Source organism: Cyanistes caeruleus, chromosome 33 (genome assembly GCF_971803275.1).
Source record: "Cyanistes caeruleus chromosome 33, bCyaCae1.hap1.1, whole genome shotgun sequence".
Classification (NCBI taxonomy): Eukaryota; Metazoa; Chordata; class Aves; order Passeriformes; family Paridae; genus Cyanistes; species Cyanistes caeruleus.
The window spans coordinates 1,238,740-1,254,109 of record NC_141734.1 but is presented as its reverse complement, the minus strand read 5'-3'; the positions used below and the strand labels follow the sequence as shown (position 1 = coordinate 1,254,109).

Below are 15,370 nucleotides of genomic sequence, written 5' to 3'. Positions count from 1 at the left end.
TGGGAATTCCCAAAAAAATCTGGGAATTCCAAAAAAAATCTGGGAATTCCCCAAAAAAATCTTGGAATTCCCAAAAAAATCTGGGAATTCTCAAAAAAAATCTGGGAATTCTCAAAAAAATCTGGGAATTTCCAAAGAAATCTGGGAATTCCAAAAAAAAATCTGGGAATTCCCCAAAAAAATCCAGGAATTTCCAAAAAAATACGGGAATATCCAAAAAAATCTGGGAATTCAAAAAAAAAATCTGGGAATTCTCAAAAAAAATCTGGGAATTCTCAAAAAAAATCTGGGAATTCCTCAAAAAAATCTGGGAATTCCCAAAAAAAATCCGGGAATTCCCCAAAAATATCCGGGAATTCTCAAAGAAAATCTGGGAATTTCCAAAAAAAATCCGGGAATTCCCAAAAAAAATCTGGGAATTCCCAAAAAAAATCCGGGAATTCCCAAAAATATCCAGGAATTCCCCCCAAAAATCCGGGAATTTCCAAAAAATCCGGGAATTCCCCCAAAAAATCTGAGAATTCCCAAAAAAATCCGGGAATTTCCCAAAAAAATCTGGGAATTTCCCAAAAAAAATCTGGGAATTCTCAAAAAAATCTGAGAATTCCCAAAAAAAATCCAGGAATTTCCAAAAAAAATCTGGGAATTCCCAAAAAAATCTTGGAATTCCTCAAAAAAATCTGGGAATTCTCAAAAAAAATCTGGGAATTCCCCAAAAAAATCTGGGAATTCTCAAAAAAATCTGGGAATTCCTAAAAAATCTGGGAATTCACCAAAAAATCTGGGAATTCCCCAAAAAATCTGGGAATTTCCCAAAAAAATCTGGGAATTTCCCCCAAAAAATCTGGGAATTTCCCAAAAAAATCTGGGAATTTCCAAAAAAAATCTGGGAATTCCCAAAAAATCTGGGAATTCCCAAAAAAATCTGGGAATTCCTCAAAAAAATCTGGCAATTTCCAAAAAAATCTGGGAATTCTCAAAAAAAAATCTGGGAATTCTCAAAAAAATTCTGGGAATTCCTCAAAAAAATCTGGGAATTCACCAAAAAAATCTGGGAATTTCCCAAAAAATCTGGGAATTCCTAAAAAATCTGGGAATTCCCCCCAAAAATCTGGGAATTTCCCCAAAAAATCTGGGAATTTCCCAAAAATCTGGGAATTTCCCAATAAAATCTGGGAATTCCCAAAAAAATCTGGGAATTCCTCAAAAAAATCTGGGAATTCCCAAAAAAATCCGGGATCAGGATCCTGAAAATTGGGATTAGGACCTTGAAAATTGGGATGAGAATCTGAAAATTGGGATCAGGGCCCCGAAAATTGGGATCAGGATCCAAAAAATTGGGATTGGGCCCCAAAAATCGGGATCAAAACCCCAAAAATTGGGATAAGCCCAAGAAAATTGGGATCTAAACCCCAAAAATTGGGATCAAAACCCCAAAAATTTGGGATCAGGACACAAAAATCAGGATCAGGACCCCAAAATTTGGGATCAACTCCCCAAAACTTGGGATCAAAACCCCAAAAATCGGGATTAGGACCCCAAAAATCGGGATCAAAACTCCAGAAATTGGGATCAGGACACAAAAATAGGGATTAGGACCAAAAATTGGGATCAAAACCCCAAAAATTGGGATCAGCCCAAGAAAATCTGGATCAAAACCCAAAACTCGGGATCAGGACCCCAAAAATCGGGATCAGGACCCAAAACTTGGGATCAAAACCCCAAAAATTGGGCTCAAACCCCCAAAAATCGGGATCAGCCCCAGAAAATTTGGATCAAACCCCCAAAAATCGGGATCAAAATCCCAAAAATTGGGATCAAAACCCCAAAAATCGGGATCAGCCCCAGAAAATCTGGATCAGAACCCCAAAATTTGGAATCAGGACACAAAAATCAGGATCAAAACCCCAAAATTTGGGTTCAAAACCCCAAAAATTGGGATCAAACCCCCAAAAATCGGGATCATGACCCCAAAAATCGGGATCAGGACCCAAAAATGGGGATCAAAACCCCAAAAATTTGGGATCAGGACCAAAAATTGGGATTAAGACCCCAAAAATTGGGATCAGCCCCAGAAAATTGGGATCAGAACCCCAAAAATTGGGATTAGGACCGAAAATCGGGATCAAAACCACAAAAATTGGGATCAAGACCCCAAAAATTTGGATTAGGACCCCAAAAATCCGGATCAAAACCCCAAAACTTGGGATCAAAATCCCAAAAATTGGGATCAGGACCCCAAAAATCGGGATCAGGACCAAAACTTGGGATCAAACCCCCAAAAATCGGGATTAAACCCCCAAAAATCGGGATCAGGACCCCAAAAATCGGGATCTAAACCCCAAAAATCGGGATCAGCCCCAGAAAATCGGGATCAAAACCCCAAAAATCGGGATTAGGACCCAAAAACTGGGATCAGCCCAAGAAAACCTGGATCAAAACCCCAAAAATCGGGATTAGGACCCAAAAATTGGGATCAGCCCAAGAAAACCTGGATCAAAACCCCAAAAATCGGGATCAGGACCCCAAAAATTGGGATCAAACCCCCAAAAATCGGGATCAGCCCCAGAAAATCTGGATCAAAACCCCAAAAATCGGGATTAGGACCCCAAAAATTGGGATCTAAACCCCAAAAATTGGGATTAGGACCCCAAAAATTGGGATCTAAACCCCAAAAATCGGGATTAGGACCCAAAAATCGGGATCAAACCCCCAAAATTTGGGTTCAAACCCCCAAAAATTGGGATCAAACCCCCAAAAATCGGGATCAAACCCCCAAAAATCAGGATTAGGACCCCAAAAATCGGGATCAGCCCCAGAAAATCTGGATCAAAACCCCAAAAATCGGGATTAGGACCCCAAAAATTGGGATCTAAACCCCAAAAATTGGGATTAGGACCCCAAAATTTGGGCTCAAACCCCCAAAAATCAGGATTAGGACTCCAAAATTTGGGATCAAACCCCCAAAAATCGGGATCAAACCCCCAAAAATCGGTCTCAAACCCCCAAAATTTGGGTTCAAATCCCCAAAAATCGGGATCAAAACCCCAAAAATCGGGATTAGGACCCCAAAAATTGGGATCAGCCCAAGAAAACCTGGATCAAAACCCCAAAAATCGGGATTAGGACCCCAAAAATTGGGATCTAAACCCCAAAAATTGGGATCAAACCCCCAAAATTTGGGCTCAAGCCCCCAAAAATCGGGATCAAACCCCCAAAAATCGGGATTAGGACCCAAAAATCGGGATCAGCCCCAGAAAATCTGAATCAAAACCCCAAAATTTGGGCTCAAACCCCCAAAAATCGGGATCAAAGACCCAAAAATTGGGATCAAAACCCCAAAAATTGGGATCAGCCCCAGAAAATCTGGATCTAAACCCCAAAAATTGGGCTCAAACCCCCAAAAACTGGGATCAAACCCCCAAAAATCGGGATTAGGACCCAAAAATTGGGATCAAACCCCCAAAAAATGGGATCAAACCCCCAAAATTTGGGTTCAAACCCCCAAAAATCGGGATCAAACCCCCAAAAATCAGGATTAGGACCCCAAAATTTGGGCTCAAACCCCCAAAAATCAGTCTCAAACCCCCCAAATCCTCCCCCCAAGCCCCAAAACTCGGGGCTCATCCCCTCCCAGAATTCCCAAGAATTTCCCCGGGATGGGAATTCCAGGTTTTTTTACCAATTCCTGCTGGGCCACGAGCGAGCGGCGGCGCAGGAGCTGCGCGAGCAGTACGTGGACACCATGAGCAGAATCCACTTCTCCTACTTCAAATCCTACACCGGGCGCCTCATGAAGATCCAGGTGGGAATTCCGGGAATTTTTGGGAATTTTTGGGAATTTTTTGGGATTTTTTGGGATTTTTTTGGGGTTTTTGGGGGGTTTTTTGGGGGTTTTTTGGGGATTTTTTGGGGATTTTTTGGGATTTTTGGGGATTTTTTGGGGATTTTTTTTGGGATTTTTTGGGGATTTTTTGGGATTTTTTGGGGGATTTTTTGGGGTTTTTTTGGGGATTCTTTGGGGGGATTTTTGGGATTTTTTGGGATTTTTTGGGATTTTTTGGGGGATTTTTTGGGAATTTTTGGGGGTTTTTTGGGGATTTTTTGGGGATTTTTTTGGGTTTTTTGGGGATTTTTGAGGATTTTTGGGGAATTTTGGGGGATTTTTTTGGGGTTTTTTGGGATTTTTTGGGATTTTTTAAATTTTTTTTTTATTTTTGAGGGATTGTTTTGGGAATTTTTTGGGGATTTTTGGGATTTTTTGGGGGGTTTTTGGGGATTTTTTGGGATTTTTGGGGGGGTTTTTTGGGGATTTTTTCAGGATTTTTTGGGATTTTTTAGGGGGTTTTTTGGGGATTTTTTGGGGATTTTTTGGGGATTTTTTGGGGGGATTTTTGGGATTTTTTGGGATTTTTTGGGATTTTTTTTGGGATTTTTTGGGGAATTTTTTGGGAATTTTTTGGGATTCTTTGGGATTTTTTTGGGGATTTTTTGGGGGTTTTTGGGGGGATTTTTGGGGATTTTTTGGGGATTTTTTGGGGGTCTTTGGGGGGATTTTTGGGATTTTTTTTGGGATTTTTTGGGGGTTTTTGGGGGGATTTTTGGGGATTTTTTGGGGGTTTTTGGGGGGATTTTTGGGGATTTTTTGGGGATTTTTTGGGGGTTTTTTGGATTTCTTCTGGGATTTTTTTTGTTTTTTTTATTTATTTTAAGGGATTTTTTTGGGAATTTTTTGGGATTTTTTGGGGATTTTTGGGGGACTTTTTGGGGATTTTTGGGGTTTTTTTTTGATTTTTTTGGGGATTTTTTGGGATTTTTGGGGGAATTTTTTCAGAATTTTTGGGGATTTTGGGGGAATTTTTTGGGGGATTTTTTGGGATTTTTGCGGGGATTTTTGGGGATTTTTTGGGGATTTTTTGGGGATTTTTTGGATTTCTTCTGAGATTTTATTGGGTTTTTTTATTTTTTAGGGATTTTTTTGGGAATTTTTTTGGAATTTTTGGGAATTTGGGGAATTTTTTTGGGGTTTTTTGCGGATTTTTTTTATTTTTTCGGGATTTTTTTTATTTTTTGGGGATTTCTTTGGGAAATTTTTGGGATTTTTTTGGGAATATTTTGGGATTTTGGGGGGATTTCTTGGGATTTTTTATTTTTATTTTTGGGGATTTTTTGGGGGATTTTTTGGGATTTTCTGGGAATTTTGGGGGATTTTTTGGGAATTTTTGGGGATTTTTTGAGGATTTTTTTTGGATTTTTTTTAATTTTTGGGGAGATTTTTATTTATTTTTTGGGGAATTTTTTGGGAATTTTTGGGAATTTTGGGGGGGATGTTTGGAGGATTTTTTGGGATTTTTTGGGATTTTTTGGGAAATTGTTTTTTATTTGTTGGGGAACTTTTGGGAATTTTGGGGGGGAATTTTTTAGGGATTATTTTGGAATTTTTTTGGGATTAATTTGGATTTTTTTTGTATTTTTGGGGGGATTTTTTTTGTATTTTTTTTTGGATTTTTTTGGGATTTTTTGTAATTTTTTGGGATAAATTTTCCCAAATTATCCCAAATTATCCCAAAATATCCCAAATTATTCCAGATTTTCCCAATTTCTCCCATTTTTTCCCTGCAGTACGAGGAAGTGGCCGACAAGGACGATCTCATGGGCGTGGAGGACACGGCTCGCAAAGATATCCTGGAATTCCGTGGGAATTTTCAAGGAGTTTTTGGGATGGAATTTTAGGGAAAAAAATTGGGAATTTTGGGGGGAAGTTCAGGAATTTTTTGGGGAATTTTTTAGGAATTTTTTGGGAATTTTTTTTGAATTTTAATGGGATTTTTTTTAGGTTTTTTTTAATTTTTAGGGGATTTTTTTTCGTTTATTTTTAGTTTGGGGATGGAATTTTTGGGAATTTTGGGAAGTGAAATTTTAAAGGAATTTTTGGGAATTTTTTTGGATTTTTTGGGAATTTTTCAGGATTTTTTGGGAATTTTTTTTAATTTTTTTTTAGGTTTAATGGGATTTTTTAGGGTTTTTTTTTAATTTTTAAGCATTTTTTTTTCATTTATTTTTAGTTTGGGGATGGAATTTTTGGGGATTTTGGGAAGTGGAATTTTAAGGGAAAAAATTGGGAATTTTGGGGGGAAGTTCAGGAATTTTTTGGGAATTTTTTAGGATTTTTTTGGGAATTTTTTGGGAATTTTTTTTCAATTTTAACGGAATTTTTTAGGGTTTTTTTTTAATTTTTAAGGGGTTTTTTTTCATTTATTTTTAGTTTGGGGATGGAATTTTTGGGAATTTTGGGAAGTGGAATTTTAAGGGAATTTTTGGGAATTTTTTGGGAATTTTTTTTGAATTTTAATGGGATTTTTTAGGGTTTTTTTAATTTTTAAGGGGTTTTTTTGGGTTCAATATTAGTTTGGGGATGGAATTTTTGGGAATTTTGGGAAGTGGAATTGTAAGGGAATTTTTAGGGAATTTTTTGGGATTTTTTGGGAATTTTTTAGGATTTTTTGGGATATTTTGGGAATTTTTTTTGAATTTTAATGGGATTTTTTTTAGGTTTTTTTTAATTTTTAGGGGATTTTTTTTCGTTTATTTTTAGTTTGGGGATGGAATTTTTGGGAATTTTGGGAAGTGGAATTTTAAGGGAATTTTTGGGAATTTTTTGGGAATTTTTTAGGATTATTTTTGGGAATTTTTTGGAATTTTTTTTTAATTTTAATGGGATTTTTTAGGGTTTTTTTTAATTTTTAAGGGGTTTTTTTTCATTTATTTTTAGTTTGGGGATGGAATTTTTGGGAATTTTGGGAAGTGGAATTTTAAGGGAAAAAATTGGGAATTTTGGGGGGAAGTTCAGGAATTTTTGGGGAATTTTTTAGGATTTTTTGGGGAATTTTTTGGGAATTTTTTTTGAATTTTAACGGAATTTTTTAGGGTTTTTTTTAATTTTTAAGGGTTTTTTTTTCATTTATTTTTAGTTTGGGGATGGAATTTTTGGGAATTTTGGGAAGTGGAATTTTAAGGGAATTTTTGGGAATTTTTTGGGAATTTTTTTTGAATTTTAATGGGATTTTTTAGGGTTTTTTTAATTTTTAAGGAGTTTTTTTGGGTTCAATATTAGTTTGGGGATGGAATTTTTGGGAATTTTGGGAAGTGGAATTGTAAGGGAATTTTTAGGGAATTTTTTGGGATTTTTTGGGAATTTTTTAGGATTTTTTGGGATTTTTTGGGAATTTTCTTTGAATTTTAATGGGATTTTTTAGGGTTTTTTTTAATTTTTAAGGGTTTTTTTTCGTTTATTTTTAGTTTGGGGATGGAATTTTTGGGAATTTTAGGAAGTGGAATTTTAAGGGAATTTTTGGGAATTTTTTGGGATTTTTTTGGGAATTTCTTTGGAATTTTTTTGGGAATTTTTTTTGAATTTTTTTTGAATTTTAATGGAATTTTTTAGGGTTTTTTTAATTTTTAAGGGTTTTTTTCGTTTATTTTTAGTTTGGAGATGGAATTTTTGGGAATTTTGGGAAGTGGAATTTTAAGGGAATTTTTGGGAATTTTTGGGGGAATTTTTTGGGAATTTTTTAGGATTTTTTGGGGGAATTTTTTAGGAATTTTTTGGGAATTTTTTTTGAATTTTAACGGAATTTTTTAGGGTTTTTTTTAATTTTTAAGGGGTTTTTTTCGTTTATTTTTAGTTTGGGGATGGAATTTTTGGGAATTTTGGGAAGTGGAATTTTAAGGGAATTTTTGGGAATTTTTTGGGAATTTTTTAGGATTATTTTTGGGAATTTTTTGGGAATTTTTTTTTAATTTTAATGGGATTTTTTAGGGTTTTTTTTAATTTTTAAGGGGTTTTTTTTCATTTATTTTTAGTTTGGGGATGGAATTTTTGGGAATTTTGGGAAGTGGAATTTTAAGGGAAAAAATTGGGAATTTTGGGGGGAAGTTCAGGAATTTTTGGGGAATTTTTTAGGATTTTTTGGGGAATTTTTTGGGAATTTTTTTTGAATTTTAACGGAATTTTTTAGGGTTTTTTTTAATTTTTAAGGGGTTTTTTTTCATTTATTTTTAGTTTGGGGATGGAATTTTTGGGAATTTTGGGAAGTGGAATTTTAAGGGAATTTTTGGGAATTTTTTGGGAATTTTTTTTGAATTTTAATGGGATTTTTTAGGGTTTTTTTGATTTTTAAGGAGCTTTTTTGGGTTCAATATTAGTTTGGGGATGGAATTTTTGGGAATTTTGGGAAGTGGAATTTTAAGGGAATTTTTGGGGGAAGTTCAGGAATTTTTCGGGAATTTTTTAGGATTTTCTTGGGAATTTTTAGGGATTTTTTTAGGGCAGATTTATGGAATTTTTGGGGAATTTTTTGGGGCAAATTTGGGAATTTCTTGGGGCAGATTTGTGGAATTTTTGGGTCAAATTTGGGAATTTTTTGGGGCAGATTTGTGGAATTTTTGGGTCAAATTTGGGAATTTTTGGGGGCAGATTTATGGAATTTTTAGGGAATTTTTGGGGTCAAATTTGGGATTTTTTGGGTCAAATCTGTGGAATTTTTCAGGAATTTTTGGGTCAAACTTGGGAATTTTTTGTATCATTTTTATGAAATTTTTGGGGAATTTTTGGGTCAAATTTGGGAATTTTTTGTATCATTTTTATGGAATTTTTGGGGAATTTTGGGGTCAAATTTGGGAATTTTTTGTATCATTTTTATGGAATTTTTTGGGAATTTTTGGGTGAAATTTGGAATTTTTTGTGTCATTTTTATGGAATTTTTGGGGAATTTTTGGGTCAAATCTGGGAATTTTTTGTGTCATTTTTATGGAATTTTTAGGGAATTTTTGGGTCAAATTTGGGAATTTTTTGTGTCATTTTTATGGAATTTTTCGGGAATTTTTGGGTGAAATTTGGAATTTTTTGTATCATTTTTATGGAATTTTTCAGGAATTTTTGGGTCAAATCTGGGAATTTTTTGTATCATTTTTATGGAATTTTTCGGGAATTTTTGGGTCAAATTTGGGAATTTTTTGGGTCAGTTTTATGGAATTTTTTGGGATTTTTTTGGGTCACATTTGGGAATTTTTTGTATCATTTTTATGGAATTTTTGGGGAATTTTTGGGTCAAATCTGGGAATTTTTTGTGTCATTTTTATGGAATTTTTAGGGAATTTTTGGGTCAAATTTGGGAATTTTTTGTGTCATTTTTATGGAATTTTTCGGGAATTTTTGGGTCAAATCTGGGAATTTTTTGTGTCATTTTTATGGAATTTTTAGGGAATTTTTGGGTCAAATTTGGGAATTTTTTGTATCATTTTTATGGAATTTTTCAGGAATTTTTTTGGGACAAATTTGGGAATTTTTTGTTTCATTTTTATGGAATTTTTTGGGAATTTTTGGGTCAAATTTTGGAATTTTTTGGGACAAATTTGGGATTTTTTTGGATCAGATTTATGGAATTTTTTGGGAATTTTTTGGGTCAAATTTGGGAATTTTTTGGGTCAAATTTGGGATTTTTTGGGTCAAATTTGGGAATTTTTTGAGGAAAATTTGGGAATTTTTTGGGTCAAATTTGGGAATTTTTTGGGGGCAAATTTGGGATTTTTTGGGTCAAATTCGGGATTTTTTGGGTCAAATTTGGGGTTTTCTTGGATCAGATTTATGGAATTTTTGGGGAATTTTTTGGGTCAAATTTGGGAATTTTTTGGGTCAGATTTGGAATTTTTTGTGTCATTTTTATGGGATTTTTTGGGAATTTTTTGGGTCAAATTTGGGAATTTTTTGGGTCAAATTTGGGAATTTTTTGGGTCAAATCTGGGAATTTTTTGTGTCATTTTTATGGAATGTTTGGGTCAAATTTGGGAATTTTTTGGGTCAAATTTGGGAATGTTTTGGGTCAAATTTGGGAATTTTTTGGGTCAAATTTGGGAATTTTTTGTGTCAGTTTTATGGAATTTTTCGGGAATTTTTTGGGTCAAATTTGGGAATTTTTTGGGGTCACATTTGGGATTTTTTGGGTGAAATTTTGGAATTTTTTGGGTCAAATTTGGGAATTTTTGGGTCAAATTTGGGATTTTTTTGTGTCAGTTTTATGGAATTTTTGGGGAATTTTTTGGTCAAATTTGGGAATTTTTTGTGTCAGTTTTATGGAATTTTTCAGGTCAAATTTGGAATTTTTTGTGTCATTTTTATGGAATTTTTCGGGAATTTTTAGGTCAAATCTGGGAGTTTTTTGTATCATTTTTATGGAATTTTTGGGGAATTTTTGGGTCAAATTTGGGAATTTTTTGTATCATTTTTATGGAATTTTTCAGGAATTTTTTTGGGACAAATTTGGGAATTTTTTGTATCATTTTTATGGAATTTTTTGGGAATTTTTGGGTCAAATTTTGGAATTTTTTGGGACAAATTTGGTATTTTTTTGGGTCATTTTTATGGAATTTTTCGGGAATTTTTTGGGTCAAATTTGGGAATTTTTTGGGTCAAATTTGGGAATTTTTTGGGTCAAATTTAGGATTTTTTGGGTCAAATTTGGGAATTTTTTGAGGAAAATTTGGGAATTTTTTGGGCCAAATTTTGGAATTTTTGGGGGCAAATTTGGGAATTTTTTGGGTGAAATTTGGGAATTTTTTGTGTCATTTTTATGGAATTTTTCGGGAATTTTTGGGTGAAATTTGGAATTTTTTGTGTCATTTTTATGGAATTTTTGGGAATTTTTTGGGTCAAATTTGGGAAATTTTTGGGGTCAAATTTGGGAATTTTTTGTGTCAGTTTTATGGAATTTTTCGGGATTTTTTGGGGTCACATTTGGGATTTTTTTGTATCATTTTTATGGAATTTTTCGGGAATTTTTGGGTCAAATCTGGGAATTTTTTGTGTCATTTTTATGGAATTTTTGGGGAATTTTTTGGGGTCAAATTTGGGAATTTTTTGGGTCAAATTTGGGAATTTTTTGGGACAAATTTGGGATTTTTTTAGGATCAAACTTATGGAATTTTTCGGGAATTTTTGGGCCAAATTTGGCAAATTTTTGTGTCATTTTTATGGAATTTTTCGGGAATTTTTTGGGTCAAATTTGGGAATTTTTTGTGGCAGTTTTTTGGAATTTTTGTGTCAAATTTGGGATTTTTGGGGTCAAATTTGGGAATTTTTTGAGGAAAATTTGGGAATTTTTTGAGGAAAATTTGGGAATTTTTTGGGTCAAATTTGGGAATTTTTTGGGTCAAATTTGGGAATTTTTGGGTCAAATTTGGGAATTTTTTGGGCCAAATTTTGGAATTTTTGGGGGCAAATTTGGAATTTTTTGGGTCAAATTTGGGAATTTTTTGTGTCAAATTTGGGATTTTTTGGGTCAAATTTGGGAATTTTTTGTATCATTTTTATGGAATTTTTGGGGAATTTTTGGGTCAAATTTGGGAATTTTTTGTATCATTTTTATGGAATTTTTGGGGAATTTTTTGGGGTCAAATTTGGGAATTTTTTGGGTCAAATTTGGGATTTTTTTGTATCATTTTTATGGAATTTTTCGGGAATTTTTGGGTCAAATTTGGGAATTTTTTGTATCATTTTTATGGAATTTTTTGGGAATTTTTGGGTCAAATTTGGGAATTTTTTGTATCATTTTTATGGAATTTTTGGGGAATTTTTTGGGGTCAAATTTGGGAATTTTTTGGGTCAAATTTGGGAATTTTTTGGGACAAATTTGGGATTTTTTTAGGATCAAACTTACGGAATTTTTCGGGAATTTTTGTGTCAAATTCGGGATTTTTTTGTGTCATTTTTATGGAATTTTTCGGGAATTTTTGGGCCAAATTTGGGAATTTTTGGGGTCAAATTTGGGAATTTTTTGTGTCATTTTTATGGAATTTTTCGGGAATTTTTGGGTCAAATCTGGGATTTTTTTGTATCATTTTTATGGAATTTTTCGGGAATTTTTGGGTCAAATCTGGGAATTTTTTTGTATCATTTTTATGGAATTTTTCGGGAATTTTTGGGTCAAATCTGGGAATTTTTTGTATCATTTTTATGGAATTTTTGGGTCAAACTTGGGAATTTTTTGAGGAAAATTTGGGAATTTTTTGGGTGAAATTTGGGAATTTTTTGTGTCAGTTTTTTGGAATTTTTGGGTGAAATTTGGGAATTTTTTGTGTCAGTTTTATGGAATTTTTGGGTGAAATTTGGGAATTTTTTGTGTCAGTTTTTTGGAATTTTTGGGTGAAATTTGGGAATTTTTTGTGTCAGTTTTATGGAATTTTTCGGGAATTTTTGGGTCAAATCTGGGATTTTTTTGTGTCATTTTTATGGAATTTTTGGGTCAAATCTGGGAATTTTTTGTGTCATTTTTACGGAATTTTTGGGGAATTTTTTGGGGTGAAATTTGGGAATTTTTTGTGTCAGTTTTTTGGAATTTTTGGGTGAAATTTGGGAATTTTTTGTGTCAGTTTTATGGAATTTTTCGGGAATTTTTGGGTCAAATCTGGGATTTTTTTGTGTCATTTTTATGGAATTTTTGGGTGAAATTTGGGAATTTTTTGTATCATTTTTATGGAATTTTTGACGATTTTTGGGGTGAAATTTGGGAATGTCAATCCCGGAATTCCTTGACTCCTGGGAACGTTTCTTTTCCAAGCCCTCCCTGCGGAGCAGGAACACCGTGTTCACCCTGGGAAACCGCGGCGCCGTCATCGGCCCCGCCGAGCTGGAGGCGCCCATCATCGTCCCCCACGCCGCCCAGAAGGGCGAGCAGAGGGTGATGGGGGCAACTGGGATGGACTGGGATGGACTGGGATAAACTGGGAGCAAAAAACCGGGAGAAAATCCATGGAAAAATGGGGAAAATATGGAAAAAAATGGGATTTTTTTGGGAGAAATTGATGGGAATTGATGGGAAAATGGGGATTTGGGGATACTGGGATGGACTGGGATGGACTGGGATGGACTGGGATGGACTGGGATGGACTGGGATAAACTGGGAGAGCAGGGGTTGGGATACTGGGGGGTACTGGGGGATACTGGGAGCTGGAGGCGCCCATCATCGTCCCCCACGCCGCCCAGAAGGGCGAGCAGAGGGTGATGGGGGCAACTGGGATGGACTGGGATGGACTGGGAGGGACTGGGATGGACTGGGATAAACTGGGATAAACTGGGAGCAAAAAACCGAGAGAAAATCCATGGAAAAATGGGGAAAATATGAGAAAAAATGGGATTTTGGAGAAGAAATTGATGGGGAAATGGGGATTTGGGGATACTGGGATGGACTGGGATGGACTGGGATAAACTGGGATGGACTGGGAGTGACTGGGAAAAAATGGGATTTTTTGGGGTGAAATTGGTGGGAAATGGGGATTTGGGGAGACTGGGAGTGACTGGGATGGACTGGGATGGACTGGGAGGGACTGGGATGGACTGGGATGGACTGGGATGGACTGGGATGGGACTGGGAGGGACTGGGAGGGACTGGGATGGACTGGGATAAACTGGGATAAACTGGGAGAGCAGGGGTTGGGATACTGGGGGGTACTGGGGGATACTGGGAGCTGGAGGCGCCCATCATCGTCCCCCACGCCGCCCAGAAGGGCGAGCAGAGGGTGATGGGGGCAACTGGGATGGACTGGGATAAACTGGGATAAACTGGGATAAACTGGGAGCAAAAAACCGGGAGAAAAACGGAGAAAAAATGGGGAAATTATGAAAAAAAATGGGAAAAAATTGAATTTTTTGGGAGAAATTGATGGGAATTGATGGGAAAACGGGGATTTGGGGATACTGGGATGGACTGGGAGGGACTGGGATGGACTGGGATGGACTGGGATGAACTGGGATAAACTGGGATAAACTGGGAGAGCGGGGGTTGGGATACTGGGGGATACTGGGGGATACTGGGAGCTGGAGGCGCCCATCATCGTCCCCCACGCCGCCCAGAAGGGCGAGCAGAGGGTGATGGGGGCAACTGGGATGGACTGGGATGGACTGGGATAAACTGGGAGGGACTGGGATAAACTGGGAGCAAAAAACCGGGAGAAAAACGGAGAAAAAATGGGGAAAATATGAGAAAAAATGGGGAAAAAATTGAATTTTTTGGGAGAAATTGATGGGAATTGATGGGAAAACTGGGATTTGGGGATACTGGGATGGACTGGGATGGACTGGGATGGACTGGGATGGACTGGGATGGACTGGGATAAACTGGGATAAACTGGGAGAGCAGGGGTTGGGATACTGGGGGATACCGGGGGATACTGGGAGCTGGAGGCGCCCATCATCGTCCCCCACGCCGCCCAGAAGGGCGAGCAGAGGGTGATGGGGGCAACTGGGATGGACTGGGATGGACTGGGATGGACTGGGAGCAAAAAACCGGGAGAAAAACGGAGAAAAAATGGGGAAATTATGAAAAAAAATGGGGAAAAAATTGAATTTTTTGGGAGAAATTGATGGGAATTGATGGGAAAACTGGGATTTGGGGATACTGGGATGGACTGGGATGGACTGGGATGGACTGGGATGGACTGGGATGGGACTGGGAGGGACTGGGATGGACTGGGATGAACTGGGATGAACTGGGATAAACTGGGAGAGCAGGGGTTGGGATACTGGGAATACTGGGGGATACTGGGAGCTGGAGGCGCCCATCATCGTCCCCCACGCCGCCCAGAAGGGCGAGCAGAGGGTGATGGGGGCAACTGGGATAAACTGGGATGGACTGGGATGGACTGGGATGGACTGGGATAAACTGGGAGGGACTGGGAGCAAAAAACCGGGAAAAAAACGGAGAAAAAATGGGGAAAATATGGAAAAAAATGGGATTTTTTGGGGTGAAATTGGTGGGAAAAGGGGATTTGGGGATACTGGGATGGACTGGGATGGACTGGGAGGGACTGGGATAAACTGGGATGGACTGGGAACAAAAAACCGGGAGAAAATCCGTGGGAAAATGGGGAAAATATGGAAAAAAATGGGATTTTTTTGGGAGAAATTGATGGGAATTGATGGGAAAATGGGGATTTGGGGATACTGGGATGGACTGGGATGGACTGGGATGGACTGGGATAAACTGGGAGGGACTGGGAGCAAAAAACCGGGAGAAAATCCGTGGAAAAATGGGGAAATTATGAAAAAAAAAATGGGAAAAAGTCTGAATTTTCGGGCAAAATTGATGGGGAAATGGGGATTTGGGGATACTGGGATGGACTGGGATAAACTGGGAGGGACTGGGATGAACTGGGATAAACTGGGATGAACTGGGAGCAAAAAACCAGAAGAAAAACGGAGAAAAAATGGGGAAAATAAGAAAAAAAATGTGGATTTTGGAGGAAAAATGGGATTTTTGGGGTGAAATTGATGGGAATTGATGGAAAAACAGGGATTTGGGGATACTGGGATGGACTG

The 15,370-nt window shown here is 36.8% G+C and overlaps 1 protein-coding gene across 1 annotated transcript in view; it reads left to right on the top strand.

Annotated features, from left to right (window-relative positions):
* VPS52 (VPS52 subunit of GARP complex) overlaps positions 1 to 15,370 on the top strand; it is a 55,022-nt gene that overhangs the window by 14,144 nt on the left and 25,508 nt on the right. Inside the window, exons 9-11 of the mRNA XM_086870864.1 lie at positions 3,673 to 3,805; positions 5,623 to 5,680; positions 12,601 to 12,734. Coding sequence (XP_086726990.1) covers positions 3,673 to 3,805; positions 5,623 to 5,680; positions 12,601 to 12,734 — 325 coding nt within the window. The remainder of the gene's footprint in view (positions 1 to 3,672; positions 3,806 to 5,622; positions 5,681 to 12,600; positions 12,735 to 15,370) is intronic.